Raw genomic sequence first — 26,622 nt, 5'->3', positions numbered from 1 at the left:
TTTAAAGAGAGGTTGATTAGCGTGCAGGAGAGACATGTTCCTGTGAAAATGAGGGGTAGAAATGGCAAGATTAGGGAAACATGGATGACAGGTGAAATTGTGAGACTAGCTAAGAGGAAAAAGGAAGCACACATAAGGTCTAGGCGGCTGAAGAAAGACGAAGCTTTGAAAGAATATCGGGATTGTAGGCGCAATCTGAAACGAGGAATTAAGAGGGCTAAAAGGGGTCATGAAATATCTTTAGCAAACAGGGTTAAGGAAAATCCCAAAGCCTTTTATTCATCTATAAGGAGCAAGAGGGTAACTAGAGAAAGGATTGGCCCACTCAAGGACAAAGGAGGAAAGTTATGCGTGGAGTCAGAGAAAATGGGTGAGATTCTAAACGAGTACTTTGCATCGGTATTCACCGAGGAGAGGGACATGACGGATGTTGAGGTTAGGGACAGATGTTTGATTACTCGAGGTCAAGTCGGCATAAGGAGGGAGGAAGTGTTAGGTATTCTAAAAGGCATTAAGGTGGACAAGTCCCCAGGTCCGGATGGAATCTATCCCAGGTTACTGTGGGAAGCGAGAGAGGAAATAGTTGGGGCCTTAACAGATATCTTTTCAACATCCTTAAACACGGGTGAGGTCCCGGAGGACTGGAGAATTGCTAATGTTGTCCCCTTGCTTAAGAAAGGTAGCAGGGAAAATCCAGGTAATTATAGACCGGTGAGCCTGACGTCAGTGGTAGGGAAGCTGCTGGAGAAGATACTGAGGGATAGGATCTATTCCCATCTGGAAGAAAATGGGCTTATCAGTGATGGGCAACATGGTTTTGTGCAAGGAAGGTCATGTCTTACCAACTTAATAGAATTCTTTGAGGAAGTGACAAAGTTGATTGATGAGGGAAGGGCTGTAGATGTCATATACATGGACTTCAGTCAGGCATTTGATAAGGTTCCCCATGGTAGGCTGATGGAGAAAGTGAAGGCGCATGGGGTCCAAGGTGTACTAGCTAGATGGATAAAGAACTGGCTGGGCAACAGGAGACAGAGAGTAGCAGTGGAAGGGAGTTTCTCAAAATGGAGACGTGTGACCAGTGGTGTTCCACAGGGATCCGTGCTGGGACCACTGTTGTTTGTGATATACGTAAATGATTTGGAGGAAAGTATAGGTGGTCTGATTAGCAAGTTTGCAGACGACACTAAGATTGGTGGAGTAGCAGATAGTGAAGGGGACTGTCAGAGAATACAGCAGAATATAGATAGACTGGAGAGTTGGGCAGAGAAATGGCAGATGGAGTTCAATCAGGGCAAATGCGAGGTGATGCATTTTGGAAGATCCAATTCAAGAGTGAACTATACAGTAAATGGAAAAGTCCTGGGGAAAATTGATGTACAGAGAGATTTGGGTGTTCAGGTCCATTGTTCCCTGAAGGTGGCAACGCAGGTCAATAGAGTGGTCAAGAAGGCATACGGCATGCTTTCCTTCATCGGACGGGGTATTGAGTACAAGAGTTGGCAGGTCATGTTACAGTTGTATAGGACTTTGGTTCGGCCACATTTGGAATACTGCGTGCAGTTCTGGTCGCCACATTACCAAAAGGATGTGGATGCTTTGGAGAGGGTGCAGAGGAGGTTCACCAGGATGTTGTCTGGTATGGAGGGCGCTAGCTATGAAGAGAGGTTGAGTAGATTAGGATTATTTTCATTAGAAAGACGGAGGTTGAGGGGGGACCTGATTGAGGTGTACAAAATCATGAGAGGTATAGACAGGGTGGATAGCAAGAAGCTTTTTCCCCAGAGTGGGGGATTCAATTACAAGGGGACACGAGTTCAAAGTGAAAGGGGAAAAGTTTAGGGGGGGATATGCGTGGAAAGTTCTTTACGCAGAGGGTGGTGGGTGCATGGAACGCATTACCAGCGGAGGTGGTAGACGCAGGCACGATAGCGTCTTTTAAGATGTATTTAGACAGATACATGAATGGGCAGGAAGTAAAGAGATACAGACCCTTAGAAAATAGGCGACAGGTTTAGATAGAGGATTTGGATCGGCGTAGGCTTGGAGGGCCGAAGGGCCTGTTCCTGTGCTGTAATTTTCTTTGTTCTTTGTTCTTTTGCTGTCTAAGGAGCCTTGGTGCATTGCTGCAGTGCATCGTGTAGATGGTACACACTGCTGCCGCTGTGCGTTGGTGTTGGAGGGAGTGAATGTTTGTAGATGGGGTGCCAATCAAACGGGCTGCTTTGTCCTGGATGGTGTCAAGCTTCTTGAGTGTTGTTGGAGCTGCACCCATCCAGGCAAGTGGAGAGTATTCTTTCACATTCCTGACTTGTGCCTTGTAGATGGTGGACAGGCTTTGGGGAATCTGGAGGTGAGTTACTCGCCTCAGGATTCCTAGCCTCAGACCTGCTCTTGTAGCCACGGTATTTATATGGCTACTCCAGTTCAGTTTCTGGTCAATGGTAGCCCCTAGGATGTTGATAGTGGGGGATTCAGCGATGATGATGCCGTTGAATGTCATGGGGAGATGGTTAGATTCTCTCTTGTTGGAGATGGTCATTGCCTGGCACTTAAGTGACAAGTAACATTCGCGCCACACATAAGCCCAAACCTGGATATTGTCCAAGTCTTGCTGCATTTCTGCATGGACTGCTTCAGTATCTGAGGAGTCACGAATGGTGCTGAACATTGTGCAATCATCAGCGAAGATCCTTACTTCTGACCTTATGATTGAAGGAAGGTCATTGATGAAGCAGCTGAAGATGGTTGGGCCTAGGACACTACCCTGAGGAGCTCCTGCAGTGATGTCCTGGAGCTCAGATGATTGACCTCCAACAACCACAACCATCTTCCTTTGCACTAGGTATGACTCCAACCAGCGGAGGGTTTTCCCCCTGATTCCCATTGACCTCAGTTTTGCTCCTTGATGCCATACTCGGTCAAATGCTGTCTTGATGTGAAGGGCAGTCACTCTCACCTCACCTCTTGAGTTTACCTCTTTTGTCCATGTTTGAACCAAGGCTGTAATGAGGTCAGGAGCTGAGTGGCCCTGGCAGAACCCAAACTGAGGGTCACTGAGCAGGTTATTGCTAAGCAAGTGCCGCTTGATGACACTGTTGATGACACCTTCCCTCACTTTACTGTTGATTGAGAGTAGACTGATGGGGCGGTAATTGGCTGGGTTGGACTTGTCCTGCTTTTTGTGTACAGGACATCCCTGGGCAATTTTCCACATTGCAGGGTAGATGCCAGTGTTGTAGCTGTACTGGAACAGCTTGGCTCAACATTATGTAGGGTGGAAGATGGGAGGCTGGCCAGGAGCGATTGGAATAGTTGAGTCTTAACACTAACAAAGGCATTAATTCTGTGCCATCCCGGTCCATTTGAAAACTGACTACAAAATGATGAAAGATACAAGATGCTTGTTCATTCTGTTGTCTAAATAGAAAAAGAAAGAGGGAAAAATCTTGCCATAACGTTAATTTCCTTGAACCCTTCCTCATGCCGAACAGGTCATGGAGAAACATTGGTCGTTGGTTTCGAGAAGCACATGGTGCAATTTTTTCACCCTGTCAGCTGGAGGAGGCTGATTGACAGTGGTACCGATAGGAAGGCGAATTGTGTTGGGGACAAGAGAATGCATATTGCCAGTCTCAACCAATGAGATCAGACAGCAACTTGCTCCTTCTCTATATGGACCGATAGTTGGAGGACATATTTCACGACGCTTATATGCTGGCAGTTAGCTTGCGGCAAGTCAGGGGATACGAATCGGTATATTGCAGCATGTAATGCACGTTGTATCTACTACACATAAGGTGGCTCGTCCCTTTAAGACAGTAAAGTAAAATTGCTTAAATTCCAAGATCCATTTAGAATCATAGTTATAGTCATTTACGCATAGAAGGAGGCCATTCAGCATATCGCGTCCATGCTGGCTCTCCGTGGAGTAATCCAGTCAGTTCCATCCCCACCCCCCCACCGATCCCCATAGCCCTACAAATTTATTTCCTTCAAGTGCCCATCCAATTGCCTTTTGAAATCATTGGTTGCCTCCTCTTCCACCACCCTTGTGGGCAGCAAGTTCCATGTCATTACCACTTGCTGCGTAAAAAAGTTCTTCCTCACATCCCCCTGTATCTCTTGCCAAAAACCTTCAATCTGTGTCCCCCGTAGTCTTTGTACCATCAGTAAATGGAAACAGTTTTTCCTTGTCTAACTTATCTAAGCCTGTCATAATCTTGTATACCTTGATCAAATCTTCCCTCAATCTCCTTTGCTCCAGGGAGAACAACCCCAGCTTTTCCAACCTAACCTTGTCATTAAAATCTCCCATCCCTGGAACCATTTTGGTAAATCTCCTCTGCACCCTCTCAAGGACCCTCACATCCTTCCTAAAGTGTGGTAACCAGAACTGGATGTAGTACTTTAATTGGGGCCTAACCAGAGCATTCTAAAGGTTCAGCATAACTTCCCTACTTTTGTACTCAATGCCTCTATTTATGAAGCCCAAGATCCCATTTGCTTTGCTAACCACACTCTCAATATGTCCTGCCACCTTCAAAGATCGATGTGCATGCACCACCAGGTCCCTGTGTTCCTGCACACTCTTTAGAACTGCACCATTAAGTCTATATTGCCTCACTCTATCCCTTCTTCCAAAATGCATCACCTCACACTTGTCAGTATTAAATTCCATCTGCCACTTGTCTGTCCATTCTACTAGCCTATCTATGTCCTGTTGCAGGCAGTTCGTATCATTCTCACTGTTTCACTCCTCCAGCTTTGGTATCATGGGCAGATTTTGCAATTCTATTCTATTTCAAGGTCAAAGTCATTTATATATTGCAAAAAAAGGCAATGGGCCTGACACTGACCTTTGGGGAATACCACTATCTATCATCCTCCATTCTGAAAAGGCTGCATTTGCTGACAACGCTACCGCTAGGTGGCGCTGCTGTGGCACATGCGCAAATGCAGCATATGCCACTAAAACATCACAGTCTGCGACTTTAGGCAGCTGCCAGGACTAAAGATGGTGCTGCTCAAATCATCACACGGAGGCAACCTAACACATGGGGCTGCATTTGCTGACAACGCTATCGCTTGGTGGCATTGCTGTGGCACACCAAAGTCTTTGGCCGCATGCTCCCCGCTGCTGTCTACGGCCTCTCGCTTCCGGCCCTCTCCATCCAGCCGTTCCCTCCAGCTGCAGATCCCCCATCCAGCCACTGTCTACCCTACTTCTCAACTGTCCCGAAGATGCACACGTCACAGGATGACGTCATCGGCGCATACGCTAACCAGTCCTGGCAAGCCGGAACGCAGCGCATGCGCAGAGAGCAGGAGCCCGTCTGCGCATGTGCGCACCGCGGCGCAGCCTGATGACGTCAGTTGGGGGCCAGCGTTGTCAGGAATCACTTTGTTCTGAAAAACAACCATTTACCATGACTCGCTGTTTCCTCTCCTTGAGCCAATTGTTTTTATCCAATTGGACACCGACTCTCCTATTCCATGAGACTCAGTTTTGTTAACCAGTCTTTTATGTGGTACTTCATCAAATGCTTTCTTAAAATCCATGTAGACAACATCCACAGTATTCCCTTCAACAAACCTCTCCAAGTGCCTGTTTTTTTCCCCCTGAATATTGTTTCTAAAAGCTTACCCACCACTGATGTTAAATTAACTGGCATTTAGTTTCTAGGACTGTGCTTACACCCTTTCTTGCCACTATCCAATCCTCTGGCACCTCCCCTGTTTCTAGGGAAGATTATAACCTGAACCCTTCTGCTATCTGCATCCCCACTTCCTTTAGCAACCTGGGATGCAAGCCACCCAGACAGATGACTTATCTACCCTAAGCATAGCCAGCCTTTCCAGTAGCTCCTTGCTCTCAATTTGTACCAACCATTGCCTCTTGAGATTCAGTGTTGGTGAGGGAAGTGTGCAGATTGGGCATGCATGTCAGTTCAGGAGGATTCAGCGCTTTTAGATTATTTTGGACTTCAAGTGTAATACCTGCAAGATGCATAAGTATTTTTTTTATGTAGGTAGATGTAGGGATACACACAAGGGATAATTGCACTGACTGCAACTGCAATCGTCCATCAACCTGGCAGTAATAACGTTAAATCAAATATATTTGTCAGTGATGGTGTGTATTCGAACATTCTCCCTTTAATTTTGGGTCCTAGGTTTTGAGCACTGACTGCAAGGTGTAAACTGAATTATTCTGGCCAACTGAGAATCAAAATCTGTGGACGGGGGTTTATGGGGTTGAAAATAGCCCTGGATTAAATTGCAACCTTGTAATTCGTGCCCAGGTACGCATTGTTCTCAAAAATGACAAGTGAATTTACACAAGCTGAATTTAATCAGACAAATTAAATCTCTAACTACTTGCATGGATTTTCATACTTTAAATTGTTCTGGCAAATTAACAGGATAACATACTTAAAATGGTCACTGGGGGTTTGCATATCAGACCAGTGTGCCTGCATGCCAGTCCAGTGTATCAGAAGAGTATCTTAAAACCTGACAGCCACAGTCCTGATTTTTGTGGTGTTAGTATTAATTACACAGAATGATTAAATTTATAATAGAAATATTTGTAAAGGTTGGAGGCGGGTGAGGTGTTTACATTTCACAAGCGATTCCTCTCTTACTGTTAACCATCATCACTGCGGTGTTTTTATAGCCCTTCTGGAGGAAATATACAGCATGAGACAAATTTTCTTCAAATGCTTTTTTGTTTTGAAAGTGATGACTCAATAAGTGTATCAGTTGAGGCAGTGCTTTCTGAATTGCCATCACTGTTGTAATGCCTTTGTTGGGTGCCCTGTTACCTGTTGCTGTATTTATGTCGATCTGGTTATCATAGACTCTCAGAATTGTTACAACACAGAAAGAGGCCATTCAGCCCATCATATCCGCACTAGATCTCCGAATGAGCAATTCACCTAGTGCCATTTCCTTGCCTTCTCCCTGTAACCCTGCACATTCTTCCTCTTCAGGTAACAGTCTAATTCCCTTTTGAATGCCTCGATTGAACCTGCCTCCACCACACACTCAGGCAGTGCATTCCAGACCATAACCAGTTGTTGCGTGAAAACGTTTTTCCCCATGTCGCTTTTGCTTCTTTTGCCCTCTTGTTCTCAATCCTTTCTCGAGTGGGAGCAGTTTCTCCTAGTCTACTCTGTCCAGACCCGTCATGATTTTGGATACCTCTCTCAAATCTCCTCTCAGCCACTTTTTCTCCAAGGAAGAGTCCCAACTTTTCCAGTCTATCTTAATAACTGAAGTTCCTCATCTTTGGAATCATTCTCGTGAATCTTTTCTGCATTCTCTCTAATTATTGGGACACCTTTACTGTTTTTACAGAGGGTGGGATTAAATTATAAATATAAAATGAACATTCCAAGTCAAGTTAAAATGTTCAGAACGTAGAACTTTCTCAGCTTTGTTTTGAATGTGCCGTAGATGTTGCATTTATTTTATTGAGTTCTATCAGCTGTTTTCAGTTTAGGTTCACCATAGATTAATTCTTAGTCACAGAGTCTTTACGGCACAGAATGGAGGCCTTTCAGCCTATCGAATCCAGGCTGGGGCTCTGTAGAGCAATCCACTCAGTTGCATCCCCCCTGCTCTATTGCCATAGCCCTACAAGTTTATTTCCTTCAAGTGCACATCCAGTTTCCTTTTGAAATTATTCATGGTCTCTGCTTCCACCATCCTCATATGCAACGAGTTCCAGGTCATTGCAACTTGCTGCACAAAAAAAAGTTGTTCCTCATATCCCCCCTATATCTCTTGCCCAAAACCTTCAATCTGTGTCCCCTTGTCCTTGTACCATCAGCTCATGGGAACAGCTTTTCTTTGTCTACCTTATCTTCTGTATTTAATTTAGTTTAATCTGGACATAATCTAATAACCTGAACCCTTTGCACACTAGAACATTTTACCACCATGGTTGCAAAGCTTTTAGTTTTAATGGTTTTCTTGATGTGCGTCATAAAGGCAGGGGGCAGGTTTCAGAAAGTATCTAATGATACCTGTTCCCATTAGTTAGTCTCCTGTGGCTAGTGGCACATATGGCAACTCATTTCATGTACTGCTGTCTATCCAGAACAAGATATTTCACTCCAATCAGAGTCACATCTTGCCCTCACACCCAGCAGATGGTGGTTCTTTGCAGTTGATCATTGTATTTGCCACTCAGTAACAGTCCTCGTGTCTCTAGGTGGCTCAACAACTTATATTTATATAGCATCTTTAACGTATTAAAATGCCCCCAGTTGCTTCACTGGAATGTTATCAAACAAAATTTGACATCTAGCCACATTCCGTTAAATGACCCAAAGCTTGGCCAAAGAGTTACATTTTAAGGAACGTCTTAAAGGAGAAGAAAGAGATGGAGAAGCTTTGGGAGGAAATTTCAGAGCTTAGCGCCCAGGCAGCTGAGGGCACAACCACCAGTGGTGGAGTGACTAAAATCAAAGATGTGAAAGAGGCCAGAATTGGAGGAGTGCAGATATTTTGGAGGGTTGTTGGGCTGGAGGAGAGGCTATAGAGATAAGGAGGATGGTAGCCACGGAGGGTTTTGAAAACCAGGATGAGATTTTTAAAATCAAGGCATTGATGGGCCAGGGTCCAGTGTAGTTCAGCGAGCACAGAGGTGATGTTCCTGAAGCAAAAGGTATTTTTTATCTGTACAGGTAATTATCCTGACTCTGAACCCACTACCAGGAGGATCAGATGACTGCCTTTAGCCTGGGCCTGTGTGGATTGGGTGGGCCTACCAGGAGTTATATTCCCACCAATATTGCTGTCTGGATCATAGGAGCACACAAGCCTTCCCACCACCTCGATGCTGTCCCTGACGGAGAGCTCATTGAGTTGCATCTGTCTCTAAAAGTGTCAACCCTAAAGGCCATTGGTGTTCTGATTTAGGATTAGTCCATGAATGAGCTTGTATTTGGACTTTCAGAAGGCTTTTGATCAGGTCCCACATAAGAGATTAGCGTGCAAAATTAAAGCACGTGGGATTGGGGGTAAGGTACTGATGTGTATAGAGAACTGTTTGGCAGACAGGAAACAGAGTAGGAATCAATAGATCTTTTTCCGAGTGGCAGGCAGTGACTAGTGGGGTACTGCAGGGATCAGTGCTAGGACCCCCGCTATTCACGATATATATTAATGATATAGATGAGGGAATTAAATGTAATATATTCAAGTTTGCAGACGACAAAGCTGGGCGGGAGTGTGAGCTGTGAGGAGGATGCAGAGAAGCTCTAGTGTAATTTGTACAGGTTGAGTGTGTGGGAAAATACATGGCAGATGCAGTATAATGTCGATAAATGTAAGCTTATCCACTTTAGTGGCAAAAACAGAAAGGCAGATTATTATCTGAACGGCGATAGATTGGAAAAGGGGGAGGTGCAGCAAGACCTGGTCCGTGTGCACCGGTCACTGAAAGTAAGCATGCAGGTGCAGCAGGCAGTTGAGAAGGCCAATGGTATGTTGGCCTACATAGTGAGAGGATTTGAGTACAGGAGCAAGGATGTCTTGCTGCAATTATACAAGGCCTTGGTGAGACCACATCTGGAGTATTGTGTGCAGTTTTGGTCTCCTTCGCTGAGGAAGGATGTTCTTGCTATGGAGAGAGTGCAGCAAAGGTTCACCAGACTGATTCCGGGGATGGCAGGAAGAAAGATTGGGTCGATTAGGCTTGTAATCGCTAGAGTTTAGAAGAATGAGAGGGAATCTCATAGAAACCTACAAAATTCTAACAGGACTGGACAGACTAGATACAGGAAGGATGTTCCCGATGGTGGGGGAGTCCAGGACCAGGGGTCACAGTCTAAGGATAAGGGGTAAGCCATTTAGGACTAAGATGAGGAGGGATTTCTTCACCCAGAGAGTGGTGAACCTGTGGAATTCTCTACCACGGAAAGCAGTTGAGGCCAAATCATTAAATATATTCAAGAAAGAGTTAGATATAGTTCTTATGGCTAAAGGGATCAAGGGATACGGGGGGAAAGTGGGAACAGGTTACTAAGTTTGGATGATCAGCCATGACCGTATTGAATGGTGGAGTAAGCTCGAAGGGCCAAATGGCCTACTCCTGCTCCTATTTTTCTATGTTTCTATGAGCCAGCAGCATGAGAACAACCCTTTCCAAATCTCCAGGTCTACAAAAACCAAATGAGTAAATTCACCAAAGGGGAATTTTAAGTTCAAATTAAACAAATTCCCTGGGTTCATGGGTCAGGATGAAATGGCCGCATGTCACCATGGGCCACAGTTTGGGCATCCCAGTTTTCTAGACTATGTAGTCTGTGTAGTATCAGGCTTAGAATATTATGAGGGGAATCTCAAGAAGGCAACAGTCAGATGTCACACAAATCCTTTGAATCCTGGAGACATATTTCCTTTCAAATCCTTGTTAAGTATCTTTAAAAACACGTATAATTATAATTATCAGTGCGAACTTGAAAGCCCTAGTGATTTTACCAGCTGTTGGAAGTTTTTTGTGGAATGAGGTCAGTGTAATATTACAAGGACTGGTAATTGAAGTGAATGGCCACCATCTGACTGATGTTGCAGGATTTAACTGGGTGGTTTATTGCGTTATGTGCACTGTTATAATTTTAGTTCTGTTTTCTTTCTAGAAGCCCTGCACCGTCCAGATTTCGAGTCACAGGGCCTGAACGAGGCTGCCCGGTGGAACTCCAAAGAGAACTTGCTTGCTTGTCCCAGTGAAAATGACCCCAACCTCTTTGTTGCACTGTATGACTTTGTTGCCAGCGGGGACAATACACTCAGCATAACCAAAGGTGAGCAGCAAATCGCATGCTTCCAAAAGAAATTGCCAGATATATTTATGGTCATTGAACTTGATACACAGCTAGAATATACTTGAGAGCCAGAGTGTGGTGGGGTGAGGCAGTGGCAGGTGGCAAGGAATAGCACGAGGAGAAGGTAGTTGTGAACGCAAAAGGAATACTGCATGTTAACCTAGGCCATCACGCGAGGTCACTAAATTCCTGTCGATAGATATTCTGCTTGTATAAGCTGACTTTGTGGTGAAGGGGAAAAATTATAAGTTCTGAAGATGTTAAATGGGTTTTGGTTTGCCACCAATGTGGCAGTCTCAATTTGGCATCCAAAATTACCCTTGGATCCATGCCATTTTGTAACTTGGTTGTAATATTTTCTTAAGTGTGGTTCCTATAATGTTTTTCTGTGCTGATGTTTGTAAGTGAACTTCTTCATATTTAAGTGCTGGTCAATATTCCAAAATAGAAAACTGTTTTCTCTCTGTTGATACCTACATCTACCATTAGATAGTGGAGATATTGTAGTTTGTTTTTTGTGCTCAAAAAAAAAAAAATCACAAATTCAGAATTTACCATTTTTCTCTCTAAATGTAGCCCCTTCCTTTTATAGTCTTCCCAAATATTTAGTATTGGCCTCCTCTCGTTATGGAGATGTGCAAATAGAATGTATAGTTTGATTCGATGTATCCTGAATAATCATAGAATCATAGAAAGTTTACGGCGCAAAAAGAGGCCACTTGGCCCATCATATCTGAGTCGGGAATCAAGACTTGCCTTTATTGCATCTGGTTTCTAGTTTGTAATAGCAGACAGTATTCCTGAATCTGAATGTTAGCCTGAAGTTTTGCCCTTGATGCAAAGGGGTTTTGGGTGTACATCAGTGCAAAAGCGAAGACTACCAGCCACACTGAAACTTTGAGGTGTAAACCCAACTCCCATGGTTTTTGGGAGACCATTTCACATCTGTTTAGAGTTTTCTAAGGGTGCAGTGTAAATCCAGCCTTGGTCTGGGCTGATGTTTACAGCTGGTGTTTGCATTTGTCTCTCTTGCCCAGATCAGGGAAATGGGGGGGACAACTGGATGGGAAGCAAGCCTGTTCGACAGCATACAGGTGCTCCTCCTGGCGGGTCAGCCACAGAGTAAGATTGGTCAGTGGCATTATCTTGTGACTGTACTGACTAAGGGAGACAGCTGGATATTTGGGGAAGTGGAGGCTGGGGAGAGCCAAGAGTTGTGCATGTAAAGTTGAAAGGATATTCAAAGCTAGATCCAGAAATATAGCGGACAATGGCAGTGCAGCAGATTCAAAAAATACAATGTACGACGACATCTAAGCATGCAAAAAAAAACAGGTTGCTGTTCAGAAAATGGCATTACTTTTGTCGAGTGTGTAACACAGCAACTTATGCACTCTGCTAATAGATTCTCTTTCTGGCAGGTGAAAAGCTTCGTGTTTTGGGCTACAACCACAACGGAGAATGGTGTGAGGCTCAGACTAAAAATGGACAGGGCTGGGTTCCTAGCAACTACATTACACCCGTTAACAGTCTAGAGAAACACTCCTGGTACCATGGACCAGTCTCGCGCAATGCTGCAGAGTACCTCCTTAGCAGTGGCATCAATGGGAGTTTTCTGGTGCGGGAGAGTGAAAGTAGCCCTGGACAAAGATCCATATCACTTCGTTATGAAGGAAGGGTATACCACTACAGGATAAACACTGCGTCTGATGGAAAGGTACGTCTCCACTCAAAGCTATTGACTTTGGCATGCTGAGAAATGTTACATTTGCTTTTGGATTAACGATCAAGGTTGCTATGGAGAACTAATTATCGATGAGGGCTTCCTGGTGCCTCATGTAACTTGGTCATCAGATGTTTGTAAATAAAATTACATTTACAGCACAAACAGGACATTCAGTCCAACTGGTTCCATGCTGGTTTTTATCCTTCAAGTGAGCTTCCTTCTGCCTCTCTTCCTCTCAATCCATCAGAATACCCTTCTATTCCTTTCTCCTTCATTTATTTATTCAGCTTCCTGTTAAATCTATCTGTGCTATAGATAATTAGTGAGCTCTGTGTTCTCACCACTGTGTGGGTAAACCTCACAGCACAGTAGGAGTACCGACACCACGTGGACCTCAGTGGTTCACTGCCACTTTCTCAAAGGCAATTACGAATGGACAATAAATTTTGGCCTTGCCAGTGACCGCTACATCCCATGAATAAATTTTTTAAAAAAGTTTCTCCTGAATTCTCTATTGGATTATTTGTTAGTGACTATCTTATATTTATGACCCTAGTTCTGGTCTCCCTCACAGGGTAGACATAGAAATGTTTCCATTTATCAAACCTTTTCATAATCTTAAAGACCTCTATCAGGTCATCTCTCAGCCTTCTCTTTTCTAAAGAAATGAGACCCAGCCTGTTCAATCTTTCCTGATAGTTATAACCTCTCAGTTTTGGTATCATGCTTGTAAATCTTTTTTACACCTTCTCCAGTGCCTCTACATCCTTTTTGTAACATGGAGAGTAGGACTGTACTCTACGCTCCAAATGTTGTGTACCAGAGGCTAGATGAAGGAAACGGAATGATCATAAAAGATTTATCTGCTGTGCACTGATGTATATTCAGTGTCCAGGATCCTTCCATCCATACACGGCACATGCTGTTCATTCAGAATGTGACCAGGTTTCAGGGTGCTCACACAAGAAAACTTCAAGGGGATACGTTTTGAAAATAGCAAAATTAAGATTTTAAATTATGTATTCTGTCCTGTTCTGGTGGGAACAATGATCCAAATTAATCTGCAGGTCACATAATTGGATGAATAACTACTCTATCGTCAAACTTCTGGTATTCAAGATAGACAACTATTTAGACAGTGGTTTATCTTGCACCTCAAGCATCTCAACTGCTTTACACGCAATGAATTACTTTGAATTGCCTTGTTGGTTATATGGGCAAAAATGACAGCCGTTTTGTACACAGTAAGATTCCACAAAAAGCAATGAGATGAATGAATGAACAGTGAATCTGTTTTTGTTGGTGTTTATTAGTACCTTTGACAGTGCAGCATTTCCTATATAAACCTGGAGTAATCCTTGTAGTTACACATTATATCATCTGTCTAGAAATGCAGTTTGCAGAGTTCGGTTGGAAGCTGTATATTCCTAGATAGGTAGGTCCATTCTTATCTTAAAATGCTGTTCAGGAGAGTGAACCCAGCATATAGACATAATAATGGGCAGAGCGCAATGAGAAATGAATGAGGAAGTGAGGTAGATTGCTCATGCTAAGGTGCTGTATTTGTTCTTTGAATGAAGATATCCTTCATCCCTTCAGACATAGTCTGGTAAGAGTCTAATGCAGTGTCTGGATTGTACATACTGTATGCCAGTGTAGAAAACGAAAGTATTATTTTAAATCTTGATTTACTTTTTTAGCTGGAAACCTCGGGTCCTGGAGAGCTGTATAAAAAAAGAATTGAGGAGGTGTTTTCGAATCCTGTGAAAATAAAAATAGGAAACTGCAAATGCTGGAAATCTGGTCCAGTACAGCAGTCAGTCAGCATCTGAAGGAGAGGTCAATGTTTCAGGTCTAGATCCTTCTTCAGAATGTTGACATTTCTGTCCGGGGATGTCCACTGCCTGCCTGCGCTCTCCACACATCCTGGCTGACCTGCTCAGTATTTCCAGCATGCTCAGTATTTATATAAGGGCGTTATAGGATGTGAGGGGGGTGGGGGAGGTGGAATATCATCATCTGTAAGGATGAAAATCTTTGGAAAAATTGTTATTCTGAGGGAGTTCTGTGCATTTTTTTTGGCAGTCTACAAGGAGAATCTGGAACACAGTACTTAAAAATGAGTGATCCACCTTTTTCACTTGTTTACCATACTGTGTATTTTTTTTAACTTTTATTGTAGTACTGAGTCCATTGTGAATAAAATATCATGGGCTGCACGTCAGTGATTTCCTGGCCTGCCCTTCTCGAGAAGCAGAGGCATAGATAGTATTTTTTGGGGGGGGTGGGGGGCAGGGGGAGAGATGGTTACATCGAGTCTCCGGCACAGTAACGGACCATTTGGCCCAACTGGTTTATGTTGGTATCAATGCTCAACTTGATCATCCTCCCACCCCTCTTCATCTCATCCTAGCTATTTATTTATTTAGAGATACAGCACTGAAACAGGCCCTTCGGCCCACCGAGTCTGTGCCGACCATCAACCACCCATTTATACTAATCCTACGTTAATCCCATATTCCTACCACATCCCCACCTGTCCCTATATTTCCCTACCACCTACCTATACTAGGGGCAATTTATAATGGCCAATTTACCTATCAACCTGCAAGTCTTTGGCTGTGGGAGGAAACTGGAGCACCTATATAACATTTTATTCCTTTCTCCCTGATGTGTTTAAAAGCAAAATACTGCGGATGCTGGAAATCTGAAATAAAAACAAAACTTGTCCTATCTACACCTTCTCCTTTGTTATCTGTTGCCCCACCCCCACTTTACTTGCTTATAACCTTTTAGTTTAGTTTAGAGATACAGCACTTTAACAGGCCCTTCGGCCCACCGAGTCTGTGCCGACCATCAACCACCCATTTATACTAATCCTACACTAATCCCGTATTCCTATCACATCCCCACCTGTCCCTGTATATTTCCCTACCACCTACCTATACTAGGGGCAATTTATGATGGCCAATTAACCTATCAACATGCAAGTCTTTGGCGTGTGGGAGGAAACCGGAGCACCCGGAGGAAACCCACGCAGACACAGGGAGAACTTGCAAACTCCGCACAGGCAGTACCCAGAATCGAACCCGGGTTCCTGGAGCTGTGAGGCTGCAGTGCTAACCACTGCGCCACTGTGCCGCCCTTTTACATTTCTAATATTTGCCAGTTCTGAAGAAGGGTCACTGACCTGAAACATTAACTCTGCTTCTCTCTCCACAGATGCTGCCAGACCTGCTGAGTATTTCCAGCATTTCTTGTTTTTATCCCTGATGTGTTTGTCTAGCTTCCCCTTAAATGCATCTATACTGTTGGCCTGAACTACTTGTGGTAGCGAGTTACACAGTCTAACCATGCTTTGGGTAAAAAAACCTCTTGCGAACTCCTATTGGATTTATTGATGACCATCATATTTACAGCCCTTAGCTCATGTTTGTTTTTGTATGGCCTTATTAACCTGTGTCACTACTTGTAATTATTTCTTTAAATGTACCCCTGGACCTGTTTGCTGCTCTACTCCATTTCGACACTTATTATCCAAGTAGTATGCAGCCTCCTTATTCTTTCTACCAAAGAGCATCACCTCACACTTATCTATATTGAAATTCATTTGCTAATTACACACCCATTCTGCAAGGTTATTACTATCTTGTTTATTGTTCCATTCTTCCTTTGTATTAACTATGCCCCAATTTGGTGTGAGTTTCCCAGGCCAAACAATTCTACTTCAAAAGATCTGTTTTACACAAATTTCAAATACAAATGCTTTTCTTCCATCGTAATCTTCATAGAGGTCATCAACTAGGACTTGGAGAAAAATCAGGTTCCAGACTGGGAGTGTATACAAGGTTCTGCATGTGGTTGTCTTTTTGATCAAATTGCTTTCAGTGTATTAAACTACCTGTCAAGCAATGTTCAAGAAATTATAAACATTCCCCCAGAGCAAAGGGAAAAACCTTAGGCAATAAGTCATATTCTAATTGACATATCATTGCTTCCATTAATCTAACAATTTGGAACTCTCCTGGGGGAAACTTGGAGCTCTCAAGATTGAGGTTGATAGGTTTTTGTCAGGCAACTGTATCAAGGGATATAGAGCAAAGGCAGGTGAATGGATGTGAGGTACAGATCAGCTGTGAGCTAACTGAGGTGAAGCAGTCTTGAGGGGCTGAATGGCCTCCTGTTCCTAATGTTCCTGTGTTGCTAATTCAAATAAAGCAAATTAAAGGAAATTCAAGGAAAATAGTTGTCGGCGAAACACTCTAAAGCAACCAATCCAAATGCTGTTTGTGTGTTAGTGTATCTGCTGTGATATCCCAGTGAACGCTTAGAGGCGCAGTTCCAAATAATCGGTTTTCACTGGTCGAATTATGGAACTGACTAGCCCTGGAGGAATATATATTCTTTCTGGGTTCTGTCAGGTCATCTGAGGTGTGTCCTTTGCAAAGAAGAAGTGTTCCAATTTTCTTTTAAAAATTATTGGAATTTCTAGGGGTGTTTGAACACCCTGAATACAGGCCCCCCCCACCCCACCCCCACCTCCACCGAGGCCTCTGTGCAGAGGGTCTGATTACAGTCATAATGCAAGTGTCCACCCACATAAATGTTGAATATGACTTGTTGCCTAAGGTTTTCCCTTTTTGCTCTGGGGATATGTTTATAACTTTTTGAACATTGCCTGGCATGTAGCTTTACAACACTGAAAGAAATGTTATCATATAGGTAACCACATGCAGAATCTTGTATACGCTTGCAGTGCAGAACCTGATTTTCCTCCAAGTCCTATTTGATGACCTCTATGAAGATTACAATGGAAGAAAAATATTCGTATCCTAACCATCTCTGCAGTTTTATTTCCTGTAACTGTCTGACCTTCCTGAATTCACAGTTTAGCTCTAACGTAGAGCAATGATTCTGACACTGCCATGGATTTATAATGCTGTTCGGGTAATCAGAGCCTTTACTTGTGATGCAGTCAGCACAGTGCAATTTGAAGCCATGAGAAAAATATTGAAAGATATCAAATTGAACGCAGCAACATCCTGCAGAGGCTGATAGAGAAAGAGAGACTTGTATTTTTTACAGTGACTTTTCACATCTCTCAGCAGTGTCTCAGAGCAACTCGCATACAGTGAATTATTTTGAAATGCGGCAACTATCACTTAGGTCAATGTGGCAACAGTTTAATGCACAGCAAGATCCCAGACAATAATGAAATGAGCAACTAATCAAACCTGTGTTTGAGGAAGACGTCCCAGCTCCTCTTCCAGTTATGCCATGGGGACTTTTACATCCTCTTTTACAATGAGACACTTCATCAGAAGCAGACTTATATCTCATTCAAACAAGACAACAAAATGCCCCTTCTCTCATTGTCTGCACTAGAGTCCACCTAAACCAATTAGTGTGGAAACAATCCAGTTCAGGAAACACAGACAACTCGGTGTACTTTGACTTTCTCCGGTCTGTTTTCAGTGCAGTGGTCTCACTGATGCATAAATCCTAAATCACAGCACCCAGGATCTGTTTCTGTCTGCAACCTGGGATGCATGCAACTGAAGTGGAACATTGCTTTAAACTTTGTGTCCCATAATCTCTAAAGTACACAGCTAAAGTGTCCCAAAAGACCAAATTGCTGGGACCTTTGGTTGATTTATTGGTGTGAGACTTGACGCCATGACCTGCCTGAGAGACAGTACAAGTCAGACTGACATTACTTGGGCAGACTATGTTCATTCTGCCCAACACTGACAGAGCAAACTACATATTCTTTTTGCACTTGAAGCTCATTTACAGTACCAAACGATCTAACAGTGCTGAACAAATACTTGCCAGCTGAACTCAAGCGCCACTTTATTTTAATCACAGCTGATAGAGGTTATAAACTATTTAATTTTGGAGTGTATTAAATAGGCAATGTGCCTAGACAGGAAGAAAAAATGATTCACGCATTGGAAAATTCTTTCTTGCAAGTAAGCTTTGTTATGGTCAGATGCCGGAAGTAATATTATTATTGCATAGTTTTAAAGAAATTCGATCGTTGCTCTGACGTATCTAGTCATTTGTATCCAAAGCTTTAGAATAAATAGTTGAGTTTCTAGAAGAATCTATGGCATTATTCCATTATTGGTAATTTAACACAATGGATGTGTAGAATTGAAGAGGGGGGGAAGGACATAAAATGAGAAGCAAATGCAGTAAATCTCAAACAAATCAGATTCAGATGTTGCTTCCCTGAAATTGCTCTCGGTGTGAATGTTTTACTTCTCAATATGAAATGTTTTGGAATGGAAATTCAGTTTGGGGATGTACTTCCAGTATTCGGTGCAGTTCAGTCTCAGGCTTACAGCTTTTTAATAAGATTTCTCAGCAGTATCCTAATCTGGAATTGGCCATACGTTTCATTGAAACACTGTGAAAGGGAGCTGTTTACCAAACTGAATTTGCTGCTCGCTCCCACTGCCCCCGGTTTAAGGATGATTGTCACTTGGAATGGAGATATCTCGCCGTTCCTTCATGTTTTATGGGCCAAAATCCTGGAACGTCCCTCCCAACCTAACATTACTACGGGTGAACCCTCACCACGTGAACTGCAGTGGTTCAAGAAGGTGGCTCACCAGCACCTTCTCAAGGGCAATTAGGGATGGAGAAGAAATCCTTACCAGCAACACCCACATCCCATGAATGGCTGAAAAAAGGATAGTGGGAGGAGAGACTACATTTTGTGTAAAACTCTATGCTTTGCCTTCTGGGGAAGGAGGGTCACTTTTTATATGTTTTTGAAGGCAAGCAGGGATATTGTGGCCTAGCTTAAGTCCAAAGGCAGTCTTGAGGGACTGTGACGTGTCAGGTCCCCAGACCCTACGAAGACCATGTGAATGATTCATTCCAGGCAGCTGCCAATAACAAACTGAAATCAGAATCAAGAAATTAGGAATAGAAAAGGCTGTAAATTGAACAAGAGGGAGGTGAGAAGGAATTTCTGAGAATGGTGTTTGAATTCCCTCGCATCTGCCCTCTTAATCAAGACGCTAGCTTTTTGTCTGTAAATGTTTTTAAAATTGAACGTTTATTCCTGCAACTGTCCACAATGAACGTTGAGCTGTAATTTCAACAATTTGATCCTCAGCCTCCTTTTAGCAAAGCACATTATAAGGATTGCTAGTTACTGGACTGGGAGAAAACCCAAATCAGTCCATCACTGGCTCCTCTTCAGTATCTGCATGTTGTGAATTATCAAGTGGAGTGAAAGAGTCTGGATCTGGGAATTCTGTATGTTGAACGTTGGGAGATTAGTTTTTAATGTCTCAAATTCAGAGCTTTGTATGTGTTCAGATCAATCACCCTGAGGTGCTGTTCAGTATTTCATTTGTATTTTTCTTGTTCAAATACCTATGTATGGAAATGAGAAGTGATTACAGAGGACTTGAAGGGTTTAGTTAGAGCAGTGACCGAAGGTCTCTGTGAAGTGGTGGAACTCTTGCAGCCAGAGGAAAATCCGGAGAATAGAGAAAGGAGCCAGTTGGAAAGTGTTGATAATCCAAAGGGCTAGAGCAGTCTTGTCTGTTCTCATCCCTTCCCTCTCCAAACGCTGGCTCATGCATGTCATTCTCTGTTATATGAATGATGCTGCTTGATTTACCCACTGAGCTGGATAACTGAACATGCACAGATAAAATGTGGGCACTGGACTTCTTATTCTGGGTAAGTGGCAGTCTAGAGAACACCAACAAAGTTGGTAGTATCATGTCAGCACTGTTACTTTCAGGTGTGTTCCCCTGCTCTCAATGCAGTGATGGGTGCAAGGGATAGATCTGTGGACATCACCCAGAACCAGTCATCATTTCTGAGCAAAGGTAGTGAGTATTGTGCAGTTATTTGACTTTGGAGGGTATCACAGCCAAACCAAGTTTTGGCATCTCTCTAATATCCATCAGAAATAGTGAATGACAATTAGGATAAGAACCACGGGCTGATTTTTATTGTTGCTTAGTTCAGAGGACACAGAAACCAAGTGGCAGTTGTGGCTTAGTTGGTAGCACTCTTGCCTCTGAGTCATAAGACTGTAAGATAAAACCCCACTCCAGGGAGTTGAGCACCAAAATCCGGGCTGATGCTCCCAGTGCAGTACTGAGGGAGTGCTGCACTGTTAGATATGCTGTTTTGTCGATGGATGTTAAATCAAGATCCCGTCTGCCCTCGTGGGTGGGTGTATAAAGTCCTACAGCCACTATTTTGAGGAGCCTGGGAGTTCTCTCCGATGTCCAGGCCAATATTTATCCCTCAATCATCATTAAAACAAATTATCTGCTCATTATCCTATTGTTTGTGGGAGCTTGCTGTGGGCAAGTTGGAAGCTGCCTTTCCTACATTACAACAGTGACGACACTTGAAAAATACCTCATTGGTTGTGAACCACTTTAGAATATCCTGAGGTCGTGAAAAGAGCTGTGGAAATGCAAGTCTTTTTTTTTGTTTTCACTTCCTCAACTGAAATCAGCTAACTCAGCACAGAACAGTGATTGAACCTAGTTGACCGTCTGTATGGCTCAGAACTCTCAACTTGGAATGTTGAGTCAGCGGGGTGGTGGGGTGGGGGAGAATCTCAGCTTCTATTTTGGTATGCTTGTAAACAGGAAATCCCAGATTTCAATCTCTCCAGCAATAAATGATCTATGTGTGGTGTACTAAACGTCTTGATATTGTCTTTCCCCTCCAATAAAGAAACCAGTCGTTAGCATAATACCAACCCATGGTGTCAGGCTTTCAGATCCTATGTCAGTATCATCCGATTACGACATGTTAGCAAAAATCACATTGTTACCATTAGAAAATAAACTGCACAGATGAGGGGTAACATTTGACAGGGAGGCCAAGAAGCTGATTTAGTCTCGGTTCTTTTGTGCTTCCTGAACCACCATCACGAATGTGAGATTTCAATTGGAATTCAAATGCAAATGTCATAGAGGCTCCCACCAGCAAGAAAGAACTTTGATTAGCTCTCTTGAATAGGCTTTTTCTTGAGTTGTTTTGTAAAAATTTGGACAGCCCATCACCAGGGAAAATACTGACTGAAAATAAACTGCACCCATTTAGCCAAATCTGAGCATTGGCTTGTGATTCTCTTGTTTTCTGTTCCGTCTGTTGCTGAAAGTGTTGAATTGTTTTTGGCCTCGTTCTTGAGCTGAGCTGTGTGGCTCATGACATGTGCATCGATGAGATTTTCTGTTTATTTTAAAAAAAAATTTATTTATTGATACAGCACTGAAACAGGCCCTCCGGCCCACCGAGTCTGTGCCGACCAAAAACCACCCATTTATACTTTTCTTTTCTTTTGGGCCTCCTTATCTCGAGAGACAATGGATACGCGCCTGGAGGTGGTCAGTGGTTTGTGAAGCAGCGCCTGGAGTGGCTATAAAGGCCAATTCTAGAGTGACAGGCTCTTCCACAGGTGCTGCAGAGAAATTTGTTTGTCAGGGCTGTTGCACAGTTGGCTCTCTCCTTGCGCCTCTGTCTTTTTTCCTGCCAACTACTAAGTCTCTTCGACTCGCCACATTTTAGCCCCGTCTTTATGGCTGCCTGCCAGCTCAGGCGAACGCTGGCAACTGACTCCCACGACTTGTGATCAATGTCACAGGATTTCATGTCGCGTTTGCAGACGTCTTTAAAGCGGAGACATGGACGGCCGGTGGGTCTGATACCAGTGGCGAACTCGCTGTACAATGTGTCTTTGGGGATCCTGCCATCTTCCATGCGGCTCACATGGCCAAGCCATCTCAAGCACCGCCGACTCAGTAGTGTGTACAAGCTGGGGATGTTGGCCGCCTCGAGGACTTCTGTGTTGGAGATACGGTCCTGCCAACTGATGCCAAGTATTCTCCGGAGGCAGCGAAGATGGAATGAATTGAGACGTCGCTCTTGGCTGACATACGTTGTCCAGGCCTCGCTGCCATAGAGCAAGGTACTGAGGACACAGGCCTGATACACTCGGACTTTTGTGTTCCGTGTCAGTGCGCCATTTTCCCACACTCTCTTGGCCAGTCTGGACATAGCAGTGGAAGCCTTTCCCATGCGCTTGTTGATTTCTGCATCTAGAGACAGGTTACTGGTGATAGTTGAGCCTAGGTAGGTGAACTCTTGAACCACTTCCAGAGTGTGGTCACCAATATTGATGGATGGAGCATTTCTGACATCCTGCCCCATGATGTTCGCTTTCTTGAGGCTGATGGTTAGGCCAAATTCATTGCAGGCAGCCGCAAACCTGTCGATGAGATTCTGCAGACACTCTTCAGTGTGAGATGTTAAAGCAGCATCGTCAGCAAAGAGGAGTTCCCTGATGAGGACTTTCCGTACTTTGGACTTAGCTCTTAGACGGGCAAGGTTGAACAACCTACCCCCTGATCTTGTGTGGAGGAAAATTCCTTCTTCAGAGGACTTGAACGCATGTGAAAGCAGCAGGGAGAAGAAAATCCCAAAAAGTGTGGGTGCGAGAACACAGCCCTGTTTCACGCCACTCAGGATAGGAAAGGGGTCTGATGAGGATCCACCATGTTGAATTGTGCCTTTCATATTGTCATGGAATGAGGTGATGATACTTAGCAGCTTTGGTGGGCATCCAATCTTTTCTAGTAGTCTGAAGAGACCACGTCTGCTGACAAGGTCAAAGGCTTTGGTGAGATCAATGAAAGCAATGTAAAGGGGCATCTGTTGCTCACAGCATTTCTCCTGTATCTGACGAAGGGAGAACAGCATGTCAACGGTCGATCTCTCTGCACGAAAGCCACACTGTGCCGCCATTTATACTAATCCTACATTAATCCCATATTCTCTACCACATCCCCACCATTCTCCTACCACTTACCTACACTAGGGGCAATTTACAATGGCCAATTTACCTATCAACCGGCAAGTCTTTTGGAGGTGGGAGGAAACCAGAGCACCCGGCGGAAACCCACGCAGACACGGAGAACTTGCAAACTCCGTACAGGCAGTACCCAGAACTGAACCCGGGTCGCGGTGCTAGCCACTGTGCCGCCCTGCGTGTTCTTTGGCATAGCTTTTTGAAAAGAAAAAGAAAAGACTTTCATTTATATAGCGCCTTTCATAGTCAGAGTTATACAGTACAGAAACAGGCTCTTTGGCCCACTGTGTCTGTGCCGGCCATCAAGCCTATCTATGACTTTAGGATGACCCAAAGTGCTTTACAGCCAATAAAGTACTTCTGAAGTTTAGTCGCTATTGTTGGATTTTTGAGAAAACACTGGGATGTTTTAACATTTATGCCGTTAAATTGCAGTTGTCTGTTGTCCAACTGCGAAATGATGTATGTGACTAATGGCACGTGCAGACCTAAATTATCTTTTTGTAATTGCACAGAGGAAATGCTGCAGGAAATCCCAATATTGAAATGGAACTGAATTCATTGTTGCTTTATGACCGTTCCGGCCATGCCAGAATCCTTCATTAACTATTGCAATTGTGTCCTGAAAATTTATGTTTTTAAAACAGAAACTGACGCACTGTTAAGTGGGTTTGAAATTTCTCGAAGTCTGAAACATTCGACTTTAACATGTAGTGATTTGCACACTACTTTTAACTTTTTCTTTAAAAAATGCTGGTTTGCATCTAAATCAGAACCAAATTGGTTTCATGTAAGCTGCTGTACAAAAACAGCTGCTTGCATTTATGTAGCGCCTTTTAAAGCAGTGAAACATCCCACAGCTCTTCACAGAGGAGTATCTGACTTTGAGCAGTAGAGGGAAATGATTTCAAAGAATTGCCACATTTTATCGTGCTGAGTTGGTGCAAGGTTCAAACTATTTACATTGATTGGCACTTCAGGACTTTGTGCCATACTTCGAAGTAATGATAGGTATGGATACAGGATAGCTTTCTCAGATCGCAGAAAGCAGGGCCTCTTTATGTAGTTTTCACAGTGCAGTGAGCTTTTGAAGGAAGGAAAGAAAGGAAGATCTATATTGTATCTTATCACATCTCTTGGGATGTCTTGAGGTGTCTTGCGGGCAGTGAATTGCCTTGAAGAGCCGGGACTAGTCTGGGCAAACGTGGCAGCCAATTGCACACAGGATCCCACAAAGAGCAGTAAATTAATGATTTTTGGTTGAGGGGAGAATGTTGAGCAGGACACTTGGATGGGGGGGGTGGGTGGATTTTTGCTATTTGTTGAATAGCACAGGACAAAGCAGATACATCTGAACAGTGGCACCTTTGCCAATGCAGCACTCCCTGAGTATTCTGAGTTGTATTTCATTTACTGAGGTCCTAGAGAGGGACTTGAACCCATGACCTTCTGACTGAGAAGCTGGCAACTATGACATGTGGGAAAATCCTGCATGCAGAAATATTGTAGCTGGGCTACTTTGTACAACATCTGCACAATGCCCATCAGCAAGAAGCTCCCTTTATTTAAATTGAAATATTTTGTGTTTGTTACTTGTCTGTTTTTTTGGTCTCCCCTTGCTCTTGTAAAATCTGCAGTTGAAAGTGTCCACTTCCAAGCCTCAGCAATGGTGCTCAGAAAATGGCCCAGAACCAGCCTGTGATGATTTCCTTCCGATTGTTCCGCCTACCAGGAATCACTGTTGAGCTTGGCTGATCTGCATGTGAAGCAAGAGCTGTGGGCACTAAATCCATTCCCCTTATTTTTTAATTAATGCATGGGATGTGGACATCGCTGGCCAGGCCAGCATTTATTGCACATCCGTAATTACCCTTGAGAAGTGGGTGGTGAGCTGCTTTCTTGAATACAGCTGAATGGCTTGCTGGGCCATTTCAGAGGTTGGTTAAGAGTCAACCACGTTGGTGTGGTTCTGAAATCATATATAGGCCAGCCCGGGGAAGGACAGAAGATTTCCTTCCCTAAAAGACATGAGTGAACCAGATGGGTTGTTATGGCAATCGGTAGTTTCATGGTCACCATTAATGATGCTAACCTATTATTCCAGATTTTAATTAGTTGAATTTAAATTCCCTAGCTGCTCTGGTGTGATTTGAACTTGTACCTCTGGATCATTAGTCCAGACCTCTGGATTGCTAGTCTAGTAACATAACCACTGCCATACTCTTAATTTAATGTTGTGCATTGTTTTTAATGTGAAATATATGTGTGTGTAGTTTGTGTTACATTATATAAACACACAGATACACATCCTGTTGGAGATATATTTGGTGGTCCCATGCCAATGCACGAATATCAAAGCGTTGTGCCAAAGTGGGCCACCTCGGTGCTTCACGGCCAGATATGGAGCTTCAATTGACATCCAGATTAATTTGCCTGACTCATCTTGTTGATACTAACAGATGTTGGTCTACTGATTTATTCAGCCCTTTCTAAACCTCCAGGCCCTGTAACTTCAAACAAGATAAGAAATATAAGCCGAAATAGGACTTTGTTGCTGGGCTTCATAGGCCTTACTGCCATGACTTTGCATAACAGCAATGCTTTGCATAACCCATGACTGGTTGTATGGGTTTATAAGAAATGGCCTGGATTTAAAATCTTATCTCAATGTAACATTTTGATTGAACACAAATGTTTTGGATCTTCTGTACTCCTTTCTCATAGGCAAAAAATTATATAGCACCTTTAGCAGGACTTCCCAGAGCACCTTACAGCCAATGAAATACTTTTGAAGCGTACTCACTGTTATGTAGAAAGCGCAGCAGCCAATTTGTGCACATTAAGCTCCCACAAACAGAAATATAATGACCAAATTTATCTGTTTTAGTGGTGTTGGTTGAGGGATAGATATTGGCCAGGATACCACGGAGAACTCCCCTGCTCTTCCAGTACAGCCATATGATCTTTTATCTCCACGTGGTAGATCAGATGTGATCTTGGTTTAACATCTCAGCAGAAAGACGTCACCTTCAGTATTGCAGCACTCCCTCAGTACTGCAGTGGAGTCTCAGCCTGCATTTTGTGCTCAAGTCTGTGGAGTGGAACCCACAACCTCCTGACTCAGAGGTGAGAGTGCTATCTGCTGAGCCACAACTGATGCCCTAATCAGTGGAGCAGTTGCTCTGTGTAAACTATAC

General features: G+C 43.5%; 1 protein-coding gene across 2 annotated transcripts in view; it reads left to right on the top strand.

Annotated features, from left to right (window-relative positions):
- The window catches only part of abl1 (c-abl oncogene 1, non-receptor tyrosine kinase), a 199,941-nt gene that overhangs the window by 124,611 nt on the left and 48,708 nt on the right, over positions 1 to 26,622 (top strand). For both annotated transcript variants that reach the window (XM_068012142.1, XM_068012143.1), the window contains exons 2-3: positions 10,653 to 10,817; positions 12,260 to 12,555. In XM_068012142.1, coding sequence (XP_067868243.1) covers positions 10,653 to 10,817; positions 12,260 to 12,555 — 461 coding nt within the window. The remainder of the gene's footprint in view (positions 1 to 10,652; positions 10,818 to 12,259; positions 12,556 to 26,622) is intronic.

The sequence above is a fragment of the Heterodontus francisci genome, chromosome 32 (assembly GCF_036365525.1).
Source record: "Heterodontus francisci isolate sHetFra1 chromosome 32, sHetFra1.hap1, whole genome shotgun sequence".
NCBI classification, from domain to species: Eukaryota; Metazoa; Chordata; class Chondrichthyes; order Heterodontiformes; family Heterodontidae; genus Heterodontus; species Heterodontus francisci.
Note: the sequence above shows the minus strand (reverse complement) of the source record. Positions and strands in the feature narration are given on the sequence as shown.